At 41.8% G+C, this 18,496-nt stretch overlaps 1 protein-coding gene across 5 annotated transcripts in view; it reads left to right on the top strand.

Annotated features, from left to right (window-relative positions):
* Positions 1 to 18,496, top strand: part of chd2 (chromodomain helicase DNA binding protein 2) — a 96,004-nt gene that overhangs the window by 41,367 nt on the left and 36,141 nt on the right. For 4 of the 5 annotated variants that reach the window (XM_048562966.2, XM_048562964.2, XM_059639218.1 and 1 more), the window contains 8 exons: positions 1,211 to 1,255; positions 4,573 to 4,754; positions 7,165 to 7,289; positions 10,785 to 11,001; positions 12,606 to 12,695; positions 13,071 to 13,261; positions 14,359 to 14,547; positions 18,192 to 18,354. In XM_048562966.2, the coding sequence (XP_048418923.1) occupies positions 1,211 to 1,255; positions 4,573 to 4,754; positions 7,165 to 7,289; positions 10,785 to 11,001; positions 12,606 to 12,695; positions 13,071 to 13,261; positions 14,359 to 14,547; positions 18,192 to 18,354 (1,202 nt within the window). Of the gene's footprint in view, positions 1 to 1,210; positions 1,256 to 4,572; positions 4,755 to 7,164; positions 7,290 to 10,784; positions 11,002 to 12,605; positions 12,696 to 13,070; positions 13,262 to 14,358; positions 14,548 to 17,987; positions 18,064 to 18,191; positions 18,355 to 18,496 lie in introns of those variants that run through there. The other variant, XM_048562968.2, reaches the window with a different exon arrangement.

Raw genomic sequence — 18,496 nt, 5'->3', positions numbered from 1 at the left:
CTCCAGTCTCCTTTGAGCAATGTGTCTGTAAATAAGTTCATTTGTTTTGTGCTATATGCATATTGTTATGTGCAACAGATTTTTGGATATTCGTAAGCAATGAAGTACAGATTAACCTGTGGCTTTAAACCTCAATTTTAACTGCAGTGCTGTCAGTCACACAGCATAAACAGCAAGGCCATTTGGCCCACCATATATGTGATGTCGTTTTACAAGAACTACCGAGTAAGGTTCAGTTACTGTGTTTACTGTGTCACCATGTAAGCTTTTGTAAACCCTTTAAGTATTTACATAGTTCCCTTTGAAAGTTGCCATTAGATTTGCTTCTCATAGTAGGATAGAATTGCTGCAGTGCAGAAAGAGTCTGTTCAGCCCTTTGAGTTTGCACGAATGCTCTGAAGAGCATTCCACCCAGACCCAACCCCTGCCCCGTACCTACAACCCGCATTTCCCATGGCTAATCCACCTAGCCTGTACACTGCGGGGCGATTTAGCATGACCAATCTATCTGATTTGCTCTGCTTGAAGAATAGTTCCATCTTCTCCAGTTTGTGCAGATGACTGAAGTTCCTCATCCCTGGTTTGGTTTTATCTTTCCAGGATTTTTGGGAGGTCTGAATTGCTGAAATTACTGATAGTGAAATATAGTGTCTGGGCTGGAGCAACCACCCCTTTATTGTAATTCTTTACTATTTTATCAAAGTTTTTTTTTTAAAATAGCTTCTTCCCGCATTGGATAAATAGAGCAGCTGTTTTAGATATATTTCTAAGTAACCTACTCAGATCTCTGGAACCAGTGGGACTTGAACTGAGGTTGGCTCAAAGGTAGGGACATTAATACTGGGCCACATGGGCCCTGTTTTTTTCATAGAACTTCAAGCTCTTGGTCACTGGACTCAGAAAGAGTTGGGCCATGACTGTTGTCAAAAGCATTTATATGATTGTTTGTTTTCCAAATGGCCAATTTCCTTGTTGCCTGTGTATTTCTCCATGTAAAAATTAATTTAATGACAAGAACAAATCATAATTATTTATTCCAAATCATTTGTTATCCAAGAATTTCCAGGAATAATCCAACAATTCTAAAAATAATGTACACCTGTGCTATTACACTTCTGTTCAAGTTTTCTGAATTAATTTGCATGTCTGTTGAATGAAACATGTAAGTATATTGAGTCACCCTGTACTGAACAAAGATTTTTTTCTCTAGCAATGAAGACCAGTAAGTCATCTTCAATTCACGCAGAATTCCCATGTAAGTATTTTTTTTTGTTTTTTGTAACTCTTTGGGTTTAAACTGTATCCCTCTGGCGTTTCTTTTGTCTGAATATCCACATTCTTCTCTAATCCTGTGCTTGGTGTGTGGCAGATACTGAGTCTCAGTTCTTTGTGTCTGGCTTATATTGGCTTCTGGGATTGGGCATTGAACTAGATGATTGGAAAACCCAAGACAGATTTTAAAGCAATGACAAGGTATGCTGTCAGTGTAATGAAAGTACTGTCAATGCAGGAAGATCTTAAAAAAACCATAAATTGCTGGCAAAACTCCACAGGTCTGGCAGCATCTGTGGACAGAAAGCTAGTTAATGTGTTGAGTCTGGTGACTTTATCGGAACTGTCGTGAAGGAGGATCACTGGACTTGGAAAAATTAACCTTGCTTTCACCCTATAGATGCTCCCATCCCTGCTGAGTTCTGCCAGCAATTTCTGTTTTTGTTACACCGGCAATATGATGCACACCTTTAAACTGCGGGTAGGACGCGGACACCTTTGATAGCAGGCATCAGTGTAAATCATTTTGTAGGTCAGAAGACAACTGACTATTCCCAAAAACAGGTATGCCTTCTATTATTGGAGAATCTGTATTTGGAAACCTCGCCAACATAAGATTACACAGAATACAGGGAGAACTAGCCATTTGAATACAGAACTGGCTCAAAGTTAGAAGACAGAGGGTGGTGGTGCAGGGTTGCTTTCCAGATTGGAGGCCTGTAACCAGCGGTGCTGGGCCCACTGCTTTTATAATGACTTGGATGTGGTTAATAAGTTTGCAGATAACACCAAAATTGGAGATGTAGCAGACAGCAGAAAAGGCTTTTTTTCCCCCAAAGTTGGGGACTCATTTACTAGGAGTTATGATTTCAAGGTGAGAGGAGAAAAGTTCAAGGAAGATATGTGTGGAAAGTTCTTTACACAGAGGATGGTGGGTGCCTGGAATGCGTTGCCAGCGGAGTTGTTAGAGTTGGGCATGATAGCGTCATTTAAGATGTATCTGTACAGATACAGGAATGAGCAGGGAGCAGAGGGATACAGATCCTTGGAAAATAGGCAACAGGTTTAGATAGAGGATCTGGATCAGCGCAGGCTTGGAGGGCCAGAGGGCCAAAGGGCCTGTTCCTGTGCTGTAATTTTCTTTGTTACCTCAGTGCACAAAGGGATCTTGATCAGATGGGCCAATGGGCTGAGGAGTGGCAGATGGAGTTTAATTTAGATAAATAGGAGGTGCTGCATTTTGGAAAGGTGAGTCAGGGCAAGACTTAGACACTTAATGGGGAGTGTTGCTGAACAAAGAGACCTTGGAGTGCAGATTCATAGTTCCTTGAAAGTGGAGTCTCAGGTAGATAGGAGCATGAAGGTGGTGTTTGGTATGCTTTCCTTTATTGTTCAGTGCATTGAGCATACGAGTTGGGAGATGATGCTGCAGCTGGACAGGACATTCGTTAGGCCACTTTTGAAGTATTGCCTGCAGTTCTGGTCTCCCTGCTGTAGGAAGGATGTTGTGAACCAAAAAAGGATTCAACAAAGATTTATGAAGATGTTGCTGGGGTTGGAGGGTTTGAGTTATAGGGAGAGGCTGAATTGGCTGGGGCTATTTTCCCTGGAGTGTCGTAGGCTGAGGGGTGACCTTATAGAGGTTTATAAAATCACGAGAGGCATGATAGGGTAAATTAACAAGCTCTTGCCCCTGCAGTCGGCGAATCCAAAACTAGAGGGCATAGCTTTAAGATGAGATGGGAAAGATATAAGAGGGACCTAAGGAGCATCGTTTTCAAGCAGAGGGTTGTGCGTATATGGAATGAGCTGCCAGAGGAAGTGGTGGAGGCTGGTACAATTACAACATATAAAAGGCATCTAGGTGGATAAATGAATAGGAAGAGTTTAGAGGGATATAGGCCAAATGCTGGCAAATGGGACTAGATTTGTATAGGATATCCGGTCGCCGTGGATGATGTGGGCCAAAGGGTCTGTTTCTGTGCTGTATATATCTGTGACTCTGCGTTAGATACGTACTGACAAACATGCCAATGCATGCCACCTTTGCAACAAAGAAATCGGCCGTTGCATCCATCCAGCTCTTCCCTTCTCCTTAGTCTGTATATTGAGCTTCACCTTAAAGGTAGCTTTGTAAATGTGTCTTGATGACTTCATTTGGTAGAGTTTCACATTCTAAATGCTCTCTGGATTAAGAAGTGTGCAGGCTGACTGTGCTTTCTGTGCAGCGAGCCTTCATGTCAGTGCTGGTATCTGCCAAGTTGTTAACATGTTCTTTTTCTGTTGATGCCCCGGGATCAGAGTGTGGGTGGAATCCAAAGGACACCACCCAAGGGATTGCTGCTTAGTGCATTATGACATAAATTTTCGCAAAACATCCCATTTAAAGATTCCCTTGCTCCAGATACCTTGCACAGCTGGCCACATTGCCTGTGTGAATATCAGCAAACAATGTGATTGAGGAAAAGCAACAGAATTGAAGTTGATTTTATTTTAATCCACCATCTGCTTGTGCTTTTTAAAGCAATGGATGACAAAGATGGCAATAGGCAGTGAAACCGTGGCTCAGCAGCCTTCCCTCCATAACTTTTATATTCCAGGAAGCCTTTGCTGGATGGTACAACGAGGCCAATCTTTACATGCTTTTGCAAGCATCTATTTACACACTTACGGTACAAGCAAACACGTTTTAACCCAACGACCACAGTTTCAGCACTTTCTAAATCATAAAGCAACAAGTGAATCCCCAGTTCAGGCCCATCACTTGCCTACAACTAAGCACAATTAAAATACAGTTGTCACTCATGTTACTTTTGCAGACGTGTTAAACTTCAGTTGCATGATCTGCAGTGAAGTATAAGACAGAACAGAGAATTGACTTATTTAACATTGAGAGAAATGTGGTATTTCATATTCTAGCAATTATGTTCCAGGTGCTGTAGTCATGACGCCTGTGTTGATGATACAGATATGAGCTTAAATTCCTCTCTGCCAGTTAAAGAACTTGAATTTCGTCTAAAACTTACAGAATTAAGTGACTGCAAAACTGGCTCCTAGTAAACAAAACTGTTTGCTGTGTTGTCCTTTAGGGACAGAAACCTGTTTTCCCTTCCTGGCCTGTATGTGACTCCCAATTAACACAGTTGACTTTTAGCTTGCCCTCTGCCACAGCTTCAAATTCCTGCTAGTGGTTTCTGTCCGCCTAAGGATGGGCAGTAAATGCATTTTTGTAAACTTGGTAGCTGTTTACAGTAAACTGTATAGTAGCACTGAGATAGTGACTCCTGTTTGTCCCTATAGCACATTCCAGCCATAAAACATCATCCTCTGGCCAGCCAGACTACCTGTGTAAGTGGATGGGTTTGCCATATGTGGACTGCAGTTGGGAGGATGGAGCTCTTATTTCCAGAAAATTCCAGGCGTGCATCGATGCCTTCCATAGCCGTCATAATTCCAAAACTATTCCCTCGAAAGACTGCAAGGTGATTGTCATATGCGAAGGTACCACTTTTGTGTTAAATGTGTTTTTTTAAAAAATACATTACACTTAAAAATATGGCTGGTTTTCACTTGCACGTTACATATTCACTGTTCAACATAAGTTGGAAAAGCAAGTGAAATTTGTGATTGATGGATGTAAGGCACAATATTAACCACAGCGCTTCCAAATTCTGTTCCAACACCTTCTCAGGGCATTGATTCTTAAACATGGGTGTCAGACCCACCGACATTTTCCAGTCCTCTAGACAAATGACACAGTTTCTCACGTGAACTGTGGATGATGTGTCAGTCTCTTTGGCTTTTGGGAATAAAAATGCTTGCCTTTCCAGTCTTCCTGTTGTTCTCAAGCAGGACCTTCAAGATTGTTATGATTGGCAAAAGATTTATAACACACGTACGACTGTCTCAGTTGAGGTCAGCCCATTTAGTGTAAAACAAAGATGAGCCATCGGCTGCTTGCTTTCCATGGTTCACTTACACAATGGATGCTCAGCATCAGAAAGAATGAAAACAAATCCGAGGTGCACTTGACCCAGTTTAACATTGCCGCTTCATGACATGCATTGTAATGGTCACAAAGAGAGGCTTTACTGGGGAGATGGAAATTAATGTCAAGCAGGTTAGATTAAAAGATTTGATATTACAAAATAACCACCTCAATTTTGGGATGCTTGCCCATTAATGAATTACTTTCTTGACCTCTTCTGCGATAGGAGTGCTTTTAATAGCCAGTTTTCACATAGCATGTCTCCAGTAGGGTAGTAGCTGCTTGTTAAATGTTTGACAGTGTGCTTTATCTAATGATAAAGCAGAATATTGCAGTGGCTGGATATCTTAAAAGTAAACAAAATGCTGGGACTACTGTACATGCCTGACTAAAGGTCACTGACCTTTAAAAGCAGATTCTGTTTCTCATTCTGCAGATGTTGCCTGGCTTCCTAGGTTTTCCAACATTCTGTGTTCTACTTGTATTCAGTATTAGCTGGAGAATTCCATTGGTCTGTTGTCAAAAAGTGACGTGATGTCACAGTTCTCAAACAAATACCAAAGCTTGGCACCTTCAACAATGCAGCACCCTCTCAGTGCTCCATTAGTGCATCAGTGCAGATTTATTCAAGTCCCCAGTCAACCCATCACCTTTCTGCCTGAAAGGTGCGAGTGTTACAGGCTGTGCTGTCACTAATGTTACAATCATGCTGATAGTAATGTACCTAGACACGATACATTTGCCATTTGTGCAATATTGCACCAGTTCTGAGCTGGTATTGTGCACAGTGGTTTATTATGTCAAAATTGGTATGAATCAGAGCGCAACCAGTATATTTCCACACCTTGCACTTTTGTACAGAGTGCAGTTGCATATTGATGGTAAATGGAGGTAGGTATGCATGAATATGAATCCGCATTGGATCTAAAATGCTTTGATATTTCTTCAGTTCGGAAAATGAAAATGTGACTTTGTGTTCCTGATTGTGTTACCATTAAAAAGGTTTTCTTCATTCCTTTCCTGAAATTACTCACTCGTTGCATAAGTACCAGTTGAGTAACCGCACACTGAACTCTGCCTTGCAGTAGGCACAGAGCGATCACACCTGAGCCTTATCCTCACTATCCACACAGACACTTACATGGTGGAGCTTTTTGATTAGCCGTCAAATCCTGGCTGTATTTGGCTCTTCTTAGTTGGAAGACCCTGAAGTACTTGTAGTAAGCACTGGCTAACATCAACTAGTTGAAACTGAAGGCTTCTTGGCACCAGCACTTTCTGGCGCACCACGGCATTGTATCAATTATTGCTTCATCACCAATAAATTACTTTCTACGTTCTCGCAGTAGGTTGTCCATTTCCCCTTCTGCCAAACCTACTAGTTGTTTGATAACTTTAAAGTTTTGATTAATCGTACTGACAAATTTCCGTTGCTTAGTTTACAACAAACCTCAGTGTAAGGTGAGAAAAGTCCACTTTTGGAACCACAGAACGAAGTTTGCCTGTCCTTAATGCTATGTGTACCATATGTCATGTCTCATATTATTTCCTTACAGCCCCAATATCTTAGTCTGCTATCCATCCACTCCCTAAGGAGCTAGATTTACCAATGGTTCACTGAAATAATAGATATAAATATTTGTTTCTCCTCTTCTTTATGACACTGTTTTTGTCTGCTTGCCAAAAATAGTTACAAAAGCATGATTAATACTGTGTGTATTTTTCTGTTGCCAAGGTATATGCCTAGAGGTGAGTGAGACATCTCGTGGGATTCCATGTCTTGTTTGCTATGCAGTTCTAGCAAATGATCCATTCGCTGACTGTTTGTGTTTCTATCTGATCACAAGGGACTTCACTTGTTCGTGTATTAAGAAATAAGTGGAAACTCAATTCTTGCTTTTCAGGTCTTGAAACAGAGGCCTAGGTTTGTCACCATGAAGAAGCAGCCTTCCTATATCGGCAGTGAGGGCTTGGAATTGAGGGATTACCAACTTGAGGGTCTGAACTGGCTCGTTCACTCCTGGTGCAAGTACGGATTTCAATGTAATTTAAGAGTGTGTAATGAATTTGGTTGAATTTATTTCAGCTGGGCCACTCTTTGGGGTTTATAGCTGGTCTTCATGTGTAAAGGGCGGGGTACTGTATGCAGGATCACAGCTGTGTGACCGTGACCGTGACCAGTAGATGTACGGATATTGATTTTGGACAGGCTCAGTATCAGTTGTGGCATTTCCCATCGTCAGATCACTCTCTGAAACACATCGGCCCTACTCACAAATGGAAAATGACCACCTAGATGAGCTGCAGGAGAATGCTGGTTACTTCTGGATCTCGCCACAGGCCACTTGCTTCAGGAGACGAAAAATGGTGTTTTGACTCTTCAGATATCATTCACACTTGCATCCCCTATGAGCAGGACTCGGTAGAGTTCAAACCCAGTGGGGACAGGAACTAGACACATTGCTGTTTTTTGCAGCCAGCCTTATTTTAAAAACTGATGACATTAGAAGGATGCTGAAACTGATGTGCATGAATTAGCTTGGAGTGGGGGAGAATTGTGTATGTGAACGTATGAACTAAGAGCAGGAGTAGGACACTTGCCCCCTCACAACTGTGAAGGAAAGACAGGGCTGATCTGATTACCTCGCATTGCTGTCTGTCCCTGGTATTGTTTTACTCCGTTGCTTATCAAGAATCCATCTACCTCTGCCTTAAAAACATTTGTTGACCGCTTCCACTAAGAATAGAGTTCCAAAGACTCACTGCCCTTTGAGAGAAAATATATTCTCATAATTTCTATCTGAAATGGACGAACCTTCAATTTTAAATAGTGACACTAGTTCTGGTTTGTCCCACAACAGGAAACATCCCTTGCACATCTGCCGTGTCAAGACCCCCTCAGGGTCTTGTATATTTCAATCATGTCACCTCTTGCACTTCTAATCTCCAGCAGACATAAGCCTGATTTGTCAGGTATTCCCTCAAAAGAGCAATGTGCCCATTCCGCTCATTTTTAGTAAACCTTTAGCTAACTTCCACTGCATTTACATCCTTCCTTAAGTAAGGAGATCGGTGTTAGACACAGTACCCCAGATGTGGTCCCACCAGTGCCCTCTGTAACTGAGGCATAACTTCCTCACTTTAGTGTTCAATTTTGCTTGTCATACCTACATACTAAGGTTTAGCCATTCCTACACTAGAACACTCAAATTTGTCAGCTCCTTGGAGCTCTGAAATTTATCACTATTTGGATAACGTGTTCACTTGTTCATTCTAACTGCCAAAATTGACAGCTTTGCATTTTTCCACAGTTTGCTCCATTTTACAAATCTTAACTCAATCACTTAACCTGTCTGATTTCCTTTGTAACTTCTATGTCCTTTCCACAACTTAGTTTCCAACTTATCTATCATCAGCAAGTTTAGCAACTATACTTCCGGTTCATTCATCCAAGTCTTCTGTAGAAAATGTAAAACATTGAGGTCTTGATCTCTATGGCTCATCGTTCATTGCATCTTGCCAACCAGAAAATGACCCATTTATGCTTACTGTTTCCTGTTAGCTGGCTAATCTTCTGTAGATGTTAATATGCTACCCCCGCCACCTATTTATTTTCCACGATAACTTCTAATTTGACACCTTATCAGTACGTTCTGGAAGTTAGAGTGCATCCAGCAGTTCCACTTTATCCACGTTATTTCTGCAAAAAACTCCGATAAATTGGTTAAACATGATTTCTCTTTCACAACACCAGATGCAGTTTGAGATCAGAACATTATCTGCATATTAATGAAAGCAAAATACTGTGGATGCTGGAGATCTGAAATAACAACAAAGTGCTGGAGAAACTTGGCAAGTCCAACAGCATTTGTGGAGAGCAAAACAAAGCTAGTGTTTCAAGTCAAATGTGACTTCTTTGGAACTCTGTTTTTCTCTCCAGAGAAGCTGCTTGGTTTGGCCATCATTTTCTGTCTTGTGTGTTGTATCATGCTGTATGGCTTCCTCAACATGGTAATGAGTTGCATTATAGATGGTTGGACCTAGAAGAGTTGTCTCTAGACAGTTGGCCTGGGTGAGTCTTTGCAAACTAGGGTAAGCAAATTTCGTAAGACACCAAGGATAAGAGATGACCACCCTCTCCTAGTTTGACCTTGCTTGTCAAAGCAGTTTACCCAGATGTGACTGCTATTTAGAGCATACCGGTAAAAGCTGGGTAAGAATGAGGATGATTGCAGGATGAGCCACACTACACCTGAAGCGGACCCCTTTTAACAACAAAACTGATTTATTAAAAGGCTTTAAGTTTGTGACTCATTGGAAATTCTCCTTTGTTATTCTGCTGGGCAGGACTGTACTTCCTTCTTTCTATTCAAGTCTATTTAATTGCTCCTAAGAATGGTCATCAGTGGGTTTGGTTTCCATTCCACACAGCTTCCTTTGGAGTACCCAGGAGCTATCCGTGTCCTACACACACCCCCACCCCCCATTTCGTATCCATATGCCACCACTTGCCACTGTCACTCAGAAACACCACATCATTTTCCACGAGTATGCTGACCTCATCACTACTTGCTTTGACACCCCTCCATTGTGTCTACCTTGTCAGGTTGCTTGTCTGACATTCACTGCAAGGTGAGCAGAAAGTTCATTCAGTTAAACATTAGGAAGACTGAAACAGTTGTCTTTAGCCACTACCACAAACTGTTCCTTTACTTTCAACTTCATTCCTGTACCAAGCAGCTTACCTGAGACTGAAGTAGACTGTTGAGCTTTCAACTGTGCCTTCATGCTGTCATTAAGGCTGTGTATCTCCACCCGTATAACATTGACTCTTCTCTACTTTAGTTCATGCTGAAATCCTCAGCTGTGGTTTAGTTTTCAACTTCCAGACATGATTATTCCATTGCACCCTGGCTTGCCCTTCGTTCTCCATAAAGTTGAGCCCATCCAAAATTCTGTTGTCCAGTACCTAATTTGCACCAAATTCCATTCACCTGTAGTCATTGTACTTGCTGATCTATACTGGCCAGCTAAGTAACACTATTTTAAATATTTCATACTTGTTTTAAGAATGCACTATGGCATAACCATGCTCCTGTCTCCACAAATTTTCCAGTATCATTGTTCCTCCAATTCTGGATTTTTGATGACCCCAGATTTTAACCACTCCCATCACTTGTGTTCATGTCCCTCCATGACCTTCCTTGCCACTTCACTTCCTTTAAGACATTCTTCAAAACCAAATGTTTTGGGCAAGATTTTGACTTAAAGGGCTACTTACTGTATTTTAAGTGACTCTGGCACATCAGCTCATATTATCTCCCATACATGGTTGAGTGTTGTATTTTGCTTTGTATTACCCCTGTGAAACAACTTGGGATGCCTTACTTAATCAAATTTGTATTAATGCAGTTGGTTTTACAGTTTTTCTTGGTGTTTCATTTGTTAAAATCAAGATTTACGTCACACTTTGCTTGGCTCAGTAGGTTTGCTGTTTACATTTTGTGTTTGAAAACCCCCACAGGTGTAACAGTGTGATCCTGGCTGATGAAATGGGTTTGGGTAAGACAATCCAGACTATCTCATTCCTCTCAAACCTATTCAATCAGCATCAGCTCTATGGCCCCTTCCTGTTGGTTGTACCTCTGTCCACTGTCACTTCCTGGCAGCGCGAATTCGAAATCTGGGAGCCCAACATGAATGTGGTTGTTTACATCGGTGATGTCATGAGCCGAAATACGGTGAGTTTGAGACACTGCTTAAAGCACTTGGTGGAGATTCAGGAAATTTGAAATTGCATTAAATGCAGAATATGTGCTTCAGGCTAATAATTGCCTGAGATACTGGATAATGTCTTGAGTAGGTGGTCATCCCAAAGCTTTTATTCTGAACGTGATTTGTTTTCCTTCTTCAGGTCCAGATGGTGTGTGTCAGAACCCCAGCATAGTTACACTGCCGTACATGCCCTCTAAATATCTCTCCATTAACAGGCTAAGATGTATTTCTGTGGGGTTTGGAGTGTTCAAAACAGGAATGAGTAATAAGTGATGACCAACCAGTGACGTCCATGTCTCATGAGAGAGTAGAAGAAAGCTGGGATAATTTCCTAGATGAGATTTCGTTTCTAAACATCTAGTCAAAAGTGAAGACAGTACAATCAAACATGATTTTGTCCTAAATGAAAAACTTAAGAACCTTAAACTTAAAACTTGCAGATGCTGGAAAACAGAAACAGTTTGAGTTCTGAAGAAGGATCACTGGACCTAGAACATAGAACAGTACAGCACAGAACAGGCCCTTCAGCCCACAATGTTGTGCTGACCATTGATCCTCATGTATGCACCCTCAAATTTCTGTGACCATATGCATGTCCAGCAGTCTCTTAAATGACCCCAATGACCTTGCTTCCACAACTGCTGCTGGCAACGCATTCCATGCTCTCTCAACTCTGTGTAAAGAACCCGCCTCTGACATCCCCTCTATACTTTACTCCAACCAGCTTAAAACTATGACCCCTCGTGCTAGCCATTTCTGCCCTGGGAAATAATCTCTGGCTATCAACTCTATCTATGCCTCTCATTATCTCTCAATTAGGTCCCCTCTCCTCTTCCTTTTCTCCAGTGAAAAGCCCTGTACCGTTAATTTTGCTTTCTCTCTATAGATGCTACTATACCTGCTGAGTTTTTCCAGCAATTTATGATTTTGTCCTCTCCTGGTTTTCCTATCTGAAGCTCAGATGGATTGCTGGTTTGTGCTGCAGGGTGATGCCAGTAGTGTGGGTTCAATTCCTACAAAGGCTGAGGTTACCATGAAGGACCCTCCTTCTCAGTCTCTCCCCTCACCTGAGGTATGGTGTTCCTGAGCTTAGACATCCACCAGTCTTCTCTCAATAAGAACAGCCCTCTGGCCTGGTAAGACAATGACGATTTTTTACACTTCCTCAAATTTCCCTCAGTGTGTTGGATAGTGATAAAGATTTGAGAGTGTGAACCAGTTTCGCCCCCTCACTTCCTAAACTCATCCTATAAGAGGAAGTGTGGGGAGATATTGTAATGTTGCTTTCTATATGACAGCTTAGTTGGCATCAGGCTTTCTGTCACTCCCTGCCATAACCAGTTGTTCCAGGATCTAATCTCGGGCTTATTCTGTAAGGAGTTAAAACTTGAGGATTCAAAACCTACTAATGGCTGAGTGTGGTGTCATTCATTACCCTGTGCTGTCTGACCAGTACATTGCTGATGTACGTATTTGTACAACGTACAGAACTCTGGACCTGTTGATATGTCAACGTATCATTAATAATTACTGACTTCAACACAAAACAAATTAAAACTTTCTGTTACAGATCCGAGAATACGATTGGTTACACCCTGAGACAAAGAGACTGAAGTTCAACGTATTGATAACGACATATGAAATTTTGCTGAAGGATAAGGTAATAAACCCACAGGCAGTGATGGGGAATCTGAAGCCCTTGAGAATAAATTGGTTCGGCCAGCAAGGGGGATCAATTCAATATGGGCACATGGAAATAATATTTTAACAAAAAATTGAGGGGTTTGGAATGCTTTACCACAAACAGCTGATGAAGCCCGGTTGATCATAATGTTTCAGCAAAACTTGGATAAATGATGAAGCCAGTGAAACATCCAAAGATGTGGACAGTGCAAGAAGAGCAGAATTCTGAAGTTAGAGCAGAAAGCTCTGCAGTGGAGTTAGTAGAGATATGGACAGCTCAGCCTTAATAGTTTCCATCAGTGCTGAAATCTCACTCTTTAATTGTTACTGAAGTCTTTTTCTTTCTTGTCAGAATGTTTTGGGGAGTATAAACTGGGCATTCCTGGGAGTGGACGAAGCTCATCGGTTGAAGAACGATGACTCCCTCTTATATCGAACTTTAATCGACTTCAGGTCCAACCACCGGCTGCTGATAACTGGGACACCACTGCAGAACTCACTGAAAGAGCTCTGGTCACTCCTGCACTTCATCATGCCTGAAAAGTAAGCCACCTCAGCCAAACCAACAATTAATAAAGGTTTACAAGGAATAGTTAAGCATTTGCCCCACCCACTAATCCCTATCAGGCTAATCATGTTCACACTGAGACCAGCTCCACAGGTACAAAGCTACCTTTGTCACCTTGTGCTCCCAAATTCTTTGCAGCAAGTTGTCTCCTTCTGGTAGCAAACTATTTAATAACTGATTGAGTCATCTCCTGACACATACTTCCTAGCTGATGTAACTTCATAGCAGTCAGGAGAGTGAAGGTTCGACTGTTATTTTGCCCGTTTAATCAGTTGTAATTGGATGTGAAGGTATTAATAGTTTAGTCTAGATTAAATAATCTGTTTAACACATGGACTAATCATCACAGATGTTGAGCATCGCTCTGAAACGAATAACACTTTCCATAAGACCATAAGACATAGGAGTGGAAGTAAGGCCATTTGGCCCATCGAGTACACTCCGCCATTTAATCAGTTTCTGATCAGTGATAAGCCCCGGGGTGTTGACTGCCACGAGGGGTCATAGTTTTAAGGTGTTAGGAGGACGGTATAGAGGAGACGTCAGTGGGAAGTTCTTCACCCAGAGAGTTGTGAGCGCATGGAATAGTTTGCCAGTGGTAGTCGTGGAAGCGGAGTCATTAGTGACATTTAAGCGACTGCTGGACATGCACATGGACAGCAGTGAATTGAGGGGAATGTAGTTTAGGTTATTTAATTTTGGATTAGGATTATTCCAAGGCACAAATCATGGGCCCAATGGCCTGTACTGTGCTGTACTTTTCTATGTTCTAACACCCCAGAGCTCCTCATTGTACATCCTCTGAGACAAATGTGCAGGGTATAGAGAAAGACTGTGGGGATTAAGGTTAATGTCATAACTCAGTGACAGAGCTGACACTAGCATAACAGTTCAAATGGCATTGCCCTGGAATCGATGATTTATTAAGCCCCAGGACTTGCATCACAGAATGTGGCTGACTCTCAGTTGCAATGCCAGTGGAGTGCTGCGTGTCTGGAGAGCTGTATCCAGTCATATCACTACCCTTGAAGCATTCAGACATGCACTTCTGAATTATTTTTCTTCTCACTAGGTTTGATTCGTGGGAGGACTTCGAAGAAGAACATGGGAAGGGAAGAGAAAATGGTTTCCAGAGTCTACACAGGGTCTTGGAGCCCTTCTTGTTGCGCAGAGTTAAGAAAGATGTTGAAAAATCACTTCCTGCCAAAGTTGAACAGATTCTGAGGGTGGAAATGTCAGCCTCACAGAAGCAGTATTATAAGTAAGGGCTCACCTGGTGATACGCAATAGCCCAGCAGGAGACCAAGAATAGGTGGATGCTTAGGGCCGATGTTGGTTTTGTGAATTGACTTTGTCCTTTCTTTCATCCCTCTATTGTTCTCTGCTTAACAGATTTTTAGTAATTTTTAACAATTTCCCGGAGCTGTACATCGCAAACTGCGCAGATCTTGATTGATCTTGAATATGTATCCTAGAATTGAATAGCTTTTTTTTCCTTTCCCTGACTAATCAATTGTAGCACTAAGCCCAGTTAAATCAGTAGAGATTAACTCTGCAACTTTCAGGTGTCACCAGTGAGGCACCGGTGGAACCACGTTTTGACATTTTTTTCTCTTCCCTCAAATGTTGATCATTCATCGAAAAGCAAATTGATAACTGAAGAGGCCATCGGGATTCTCTCATCACTAGCAAAGTAGCACTCGAACCCGAGTATGAATAAGCTCCTCTGTCCTTAAGTCCACCCTCAGTTGTATTGCAACAATATATGTCTTTGCACTTCAATTGTGAAGCAGGAATTTTACTAGATTTAGATTTTAGCGAGGTTTTAGGCCAGGTGCCTTTGTATTTGTGATGACATGGCTGTGTGTGTTAGGTCCTCACACCAGATGATTCAGGTACTGCTCATGGCTTCACCTCTACAGTGTGCTGCACTGGCTAAACCCCCCACAAGCATCTTGAGACAGATCAATACAGTTCTAAATTTTTCTTATCACAGTTCCAAACATCACTAAGTTGTTGAATGTGGTTGAGGTAGACCAACATGGTGAGTGCATGAGGAACATATTTGTGGTCATTATAATTCCGTCTTTGACAGAAACTAGCTGTAGTGCAATTATATATCTTTGAATAAAGATAAATGTATTAGAACGTGCTTAGTGAAGTCTGACCACCGTTATTGCAGACAATGAGGGAGTGGGGAGGCAGAGAAGGCGGAGGGGTTGGGGTGGTGGGTACTTGAATGTAAATGAGGGTTATGTGCTTCAGTCTATTCACTCAATAAAAAGTCCCTGGGTACTTTAGTATAGACCGTAGAAAAATTACACTGCAGAAATTGACCGTTCAGCAGTTCGTACCTGTGCCACCTAAATGACCTAGCCCTCCCCATTCTATTTCTGCATTCCAGGACCCGGTCCATAGCCTTGCAGGTTATAGCATGTCAAGTGCAAATCCACACTCTTCTTAGATTATTTGCAGGTTTATGCCACAAACACCAAACAGGGCAACAAATCCCAGCTAGCCATCACCCTTTGGGAGGAAAAGTTTCCTTTTGCTCCATTGCCCCCAAAACCGCTCAATACAGATGCCAGTCTTGTTAATCTTTGCTCCCTGGTGATTGACTTCTCTGCTAGGGGAACTGAGTATTTCCCACTCACTGTATAAAAGCTCCTCATTACTTTGTATCCCTCAATTAATCCACTCATCAGGAAAACAGATGTAGCTTGCACAATCTCTTCTTACACCTGAAATTTTCAAGCCTTAGCAATGTTCTTGTAAATCCCCGTTCTTCCTTTTGAGCAGTTATGTCCTTTCTGACATGTAGTGACCAGAACTGTACGTGAAACTCCAGCCAGGATCTAATCATGTCTTCTATAATTCCAGGATTACATCACTGCTCGTATATTCGGTGCCTAGTCCAATGAAGGAAAGTATCTCGAATGTGTCCTTTACCACCTTATCTACCTTTGGGAACTTGTGAACATATACATAGAAGATATTTTGCTCTCCCTACTCCTCCCAGGGCCCTCAGATTTATTATGTATTCCGTTGCCCAAATTCATAACCTTGGACTTCTCCGGTTTGTATTCTAATTACACACTTTTGCCCATTCAACCAAGCCAACAATATCTTCCTGGGGCTGACGACCATTACCACTGCAAGTAACAACCTAATTTTTTTTATTGCCTGCAATTTTCCACATAGTGCTTCCCACCTTTAAGTCCAAATTATTAATGTACACCCTAATCTGCAAGGGACCAAAAACTGAAACCTGTGAAACATTGCTAGAAACACCAATTCATTTACAAAAAGATCATTTGACCATTTCCTTTTGTTTCTTTTCACCAAGGAGTGAGATGCAGTTTGGATCTAGCATACCACATTCCACTATATCCCATGGGCTTTAATTTTTATTCTCAGTCTGCCATGTGGGGATCTTGCCAAATAAAATCCATATAAATAACATCCATTACACAACCTCCTTCAATCTTCTTTACTTTCTCAGTAACTTCAAATCAGTCAGTAAGACAGTTCTTCCCTTAATAAAACTCTGTTGACTCTTCCTGAATAGTCCATTCTTCTCCAAGTAACAGTTGATCCTTTCAATATTGATTCCAGTAATGTGCCCACCACAGTGGTGGCATTATCAAAAAAATTAAATGTTAACCCACATGAGAGATTACGCCAGATGACCAAAGGCATTGGTGGGTCGGTGATGGTCTGAGAGCTCTCGGGAAATGGAAGAGCTACAAGAGGTTCAAATTAGCAAGGTGAAGGATAGACCTATGGAGACCAGTAAAGTCAAGCATAGAGGTAAAGCGGATTTAATGGGGGATCAGTAGTTAATGGCCCTCAGCCGGGATAGATTGAGTAATGTTGGGCAGGTAGATGCAAGGTGCCTAAGTGGTGATGTGAATGTTTTATCAGAAACTCATTTTGGTTCGATGTAGCACCCAAGTTGTGAACTGTCTTATTCACCCTTGGACAATTGCTAGAGAGTGGAGTGGAGTTGGAACCAGGAAAAACAAGCTTGAGACCAGGACAAATGCAGTGACTTCTGCCTGGCCAGTAAGTATGTGATGGAGATTTCTGTTCACCCTTTACGAGATGGTGAGCAAGGGGTCTGATTATTTGGAGATAATGACAATTTAAGAAACGTGAAAGTGATGCAGTTTCCATAGTCAACATACATTTGGAAACTGATGCTGCATTTTCAGATAACATGGCATTGTTTTGTGCCTGGAGTCATATCCAGGCCAGATCATGTAAGGGTGGCAGTTTTCTATCCCTAAGGACGTCAGTGAATGAGATGGTCTTTTACAACAATCACTGATAGTTGTTATAGTTACCATCCCTGAAACCAGTTTTCAATTTGAGTCATTTTTTGAATTTAAACTCCACCAGCCGCTATGGCGGGATTTGAACCCTTGTCTCCAGCTCATTTGCCTGGGCCTCTGGTTTTCTACTCGTGTCAATGTAAAAAAGGGTGTCACTGCAGGACCTTGAGATTCTGGAGGTAACAGTGCAGTAATAGGAAGGGACGTCATTAGGACAGAAATCACAGCATTGAGAGAACAGCATAGCATCCCAGGTAGGCAGTGTTTGGGATGTACTTCACAAGGAGTTAAGAGAACTGGATCTATTTCTGTTGGAAGTAGGATTGAGGGTAACAGAATTGCTTGATGTTTTCTTTTCCCTGATGAGGTAGGGGAAGGTATCCAGGAGCCAAGGAAGAGCCCATGACAGAATAATCATACATGATCTCTGGATGGAGTGGACTTGCTGCATCGGTTAGTCCTTTCTTTCCTGGTACTGATGTTGGTTATGGTGAGGTTATGGTAATGGGGAACTTGTGCTGCTGTTTAGTCAGTTCTTGATGCTGAGCATTCCTTATCTCTGTCAATGCAGGTGGATATTGACCCGAAATTATAAGGCACTTACCAAGGGAACCAGGGGGTCTACATCGAGCTTCCTCAACATCATGATGGAGCTGAAGAAATGCTGCAATCACTGTTATTTAGTTAAGCAGTGTGAGGAAAATGAGAACCTGACCAGCCAGGAAGTGTTACAGGTGAGTGAAACTTGCTTGGTAAATTTTGTTCTCCCCTTCACTGAACTGCACATCACACCATCTAAATGTGAGTGGCTCAGAAACCCAAACCAAAATCACAAGTGATGATGAGTTTAAACTATCTTTGTAGTCATCCTTGCTA

The sequence above is a fragment of the Stegostoma tigrinum genome, chromosome 33 (assembly GCF_030684315.1).
Source record: "Stegostoma tigrinum isolate sSteTig4 chromosome 33, sSteTig4.hap1, whole genome shotgun sequence".
In the NCBI taxonomy this organism is placed as follows: domain Eukaryota; kingdom Metazoa; phylum Chordata; class Chondrichthyes; order Orectolobiformes; family Stegostomatidae; genus Stegostoma; species Stegostoma tigrinum.
The sequence above is the reverse complement of the archived record's forward strand: the minus strand, read 5'-3'. Positions and strand labels throughout refer to the sequence as shown.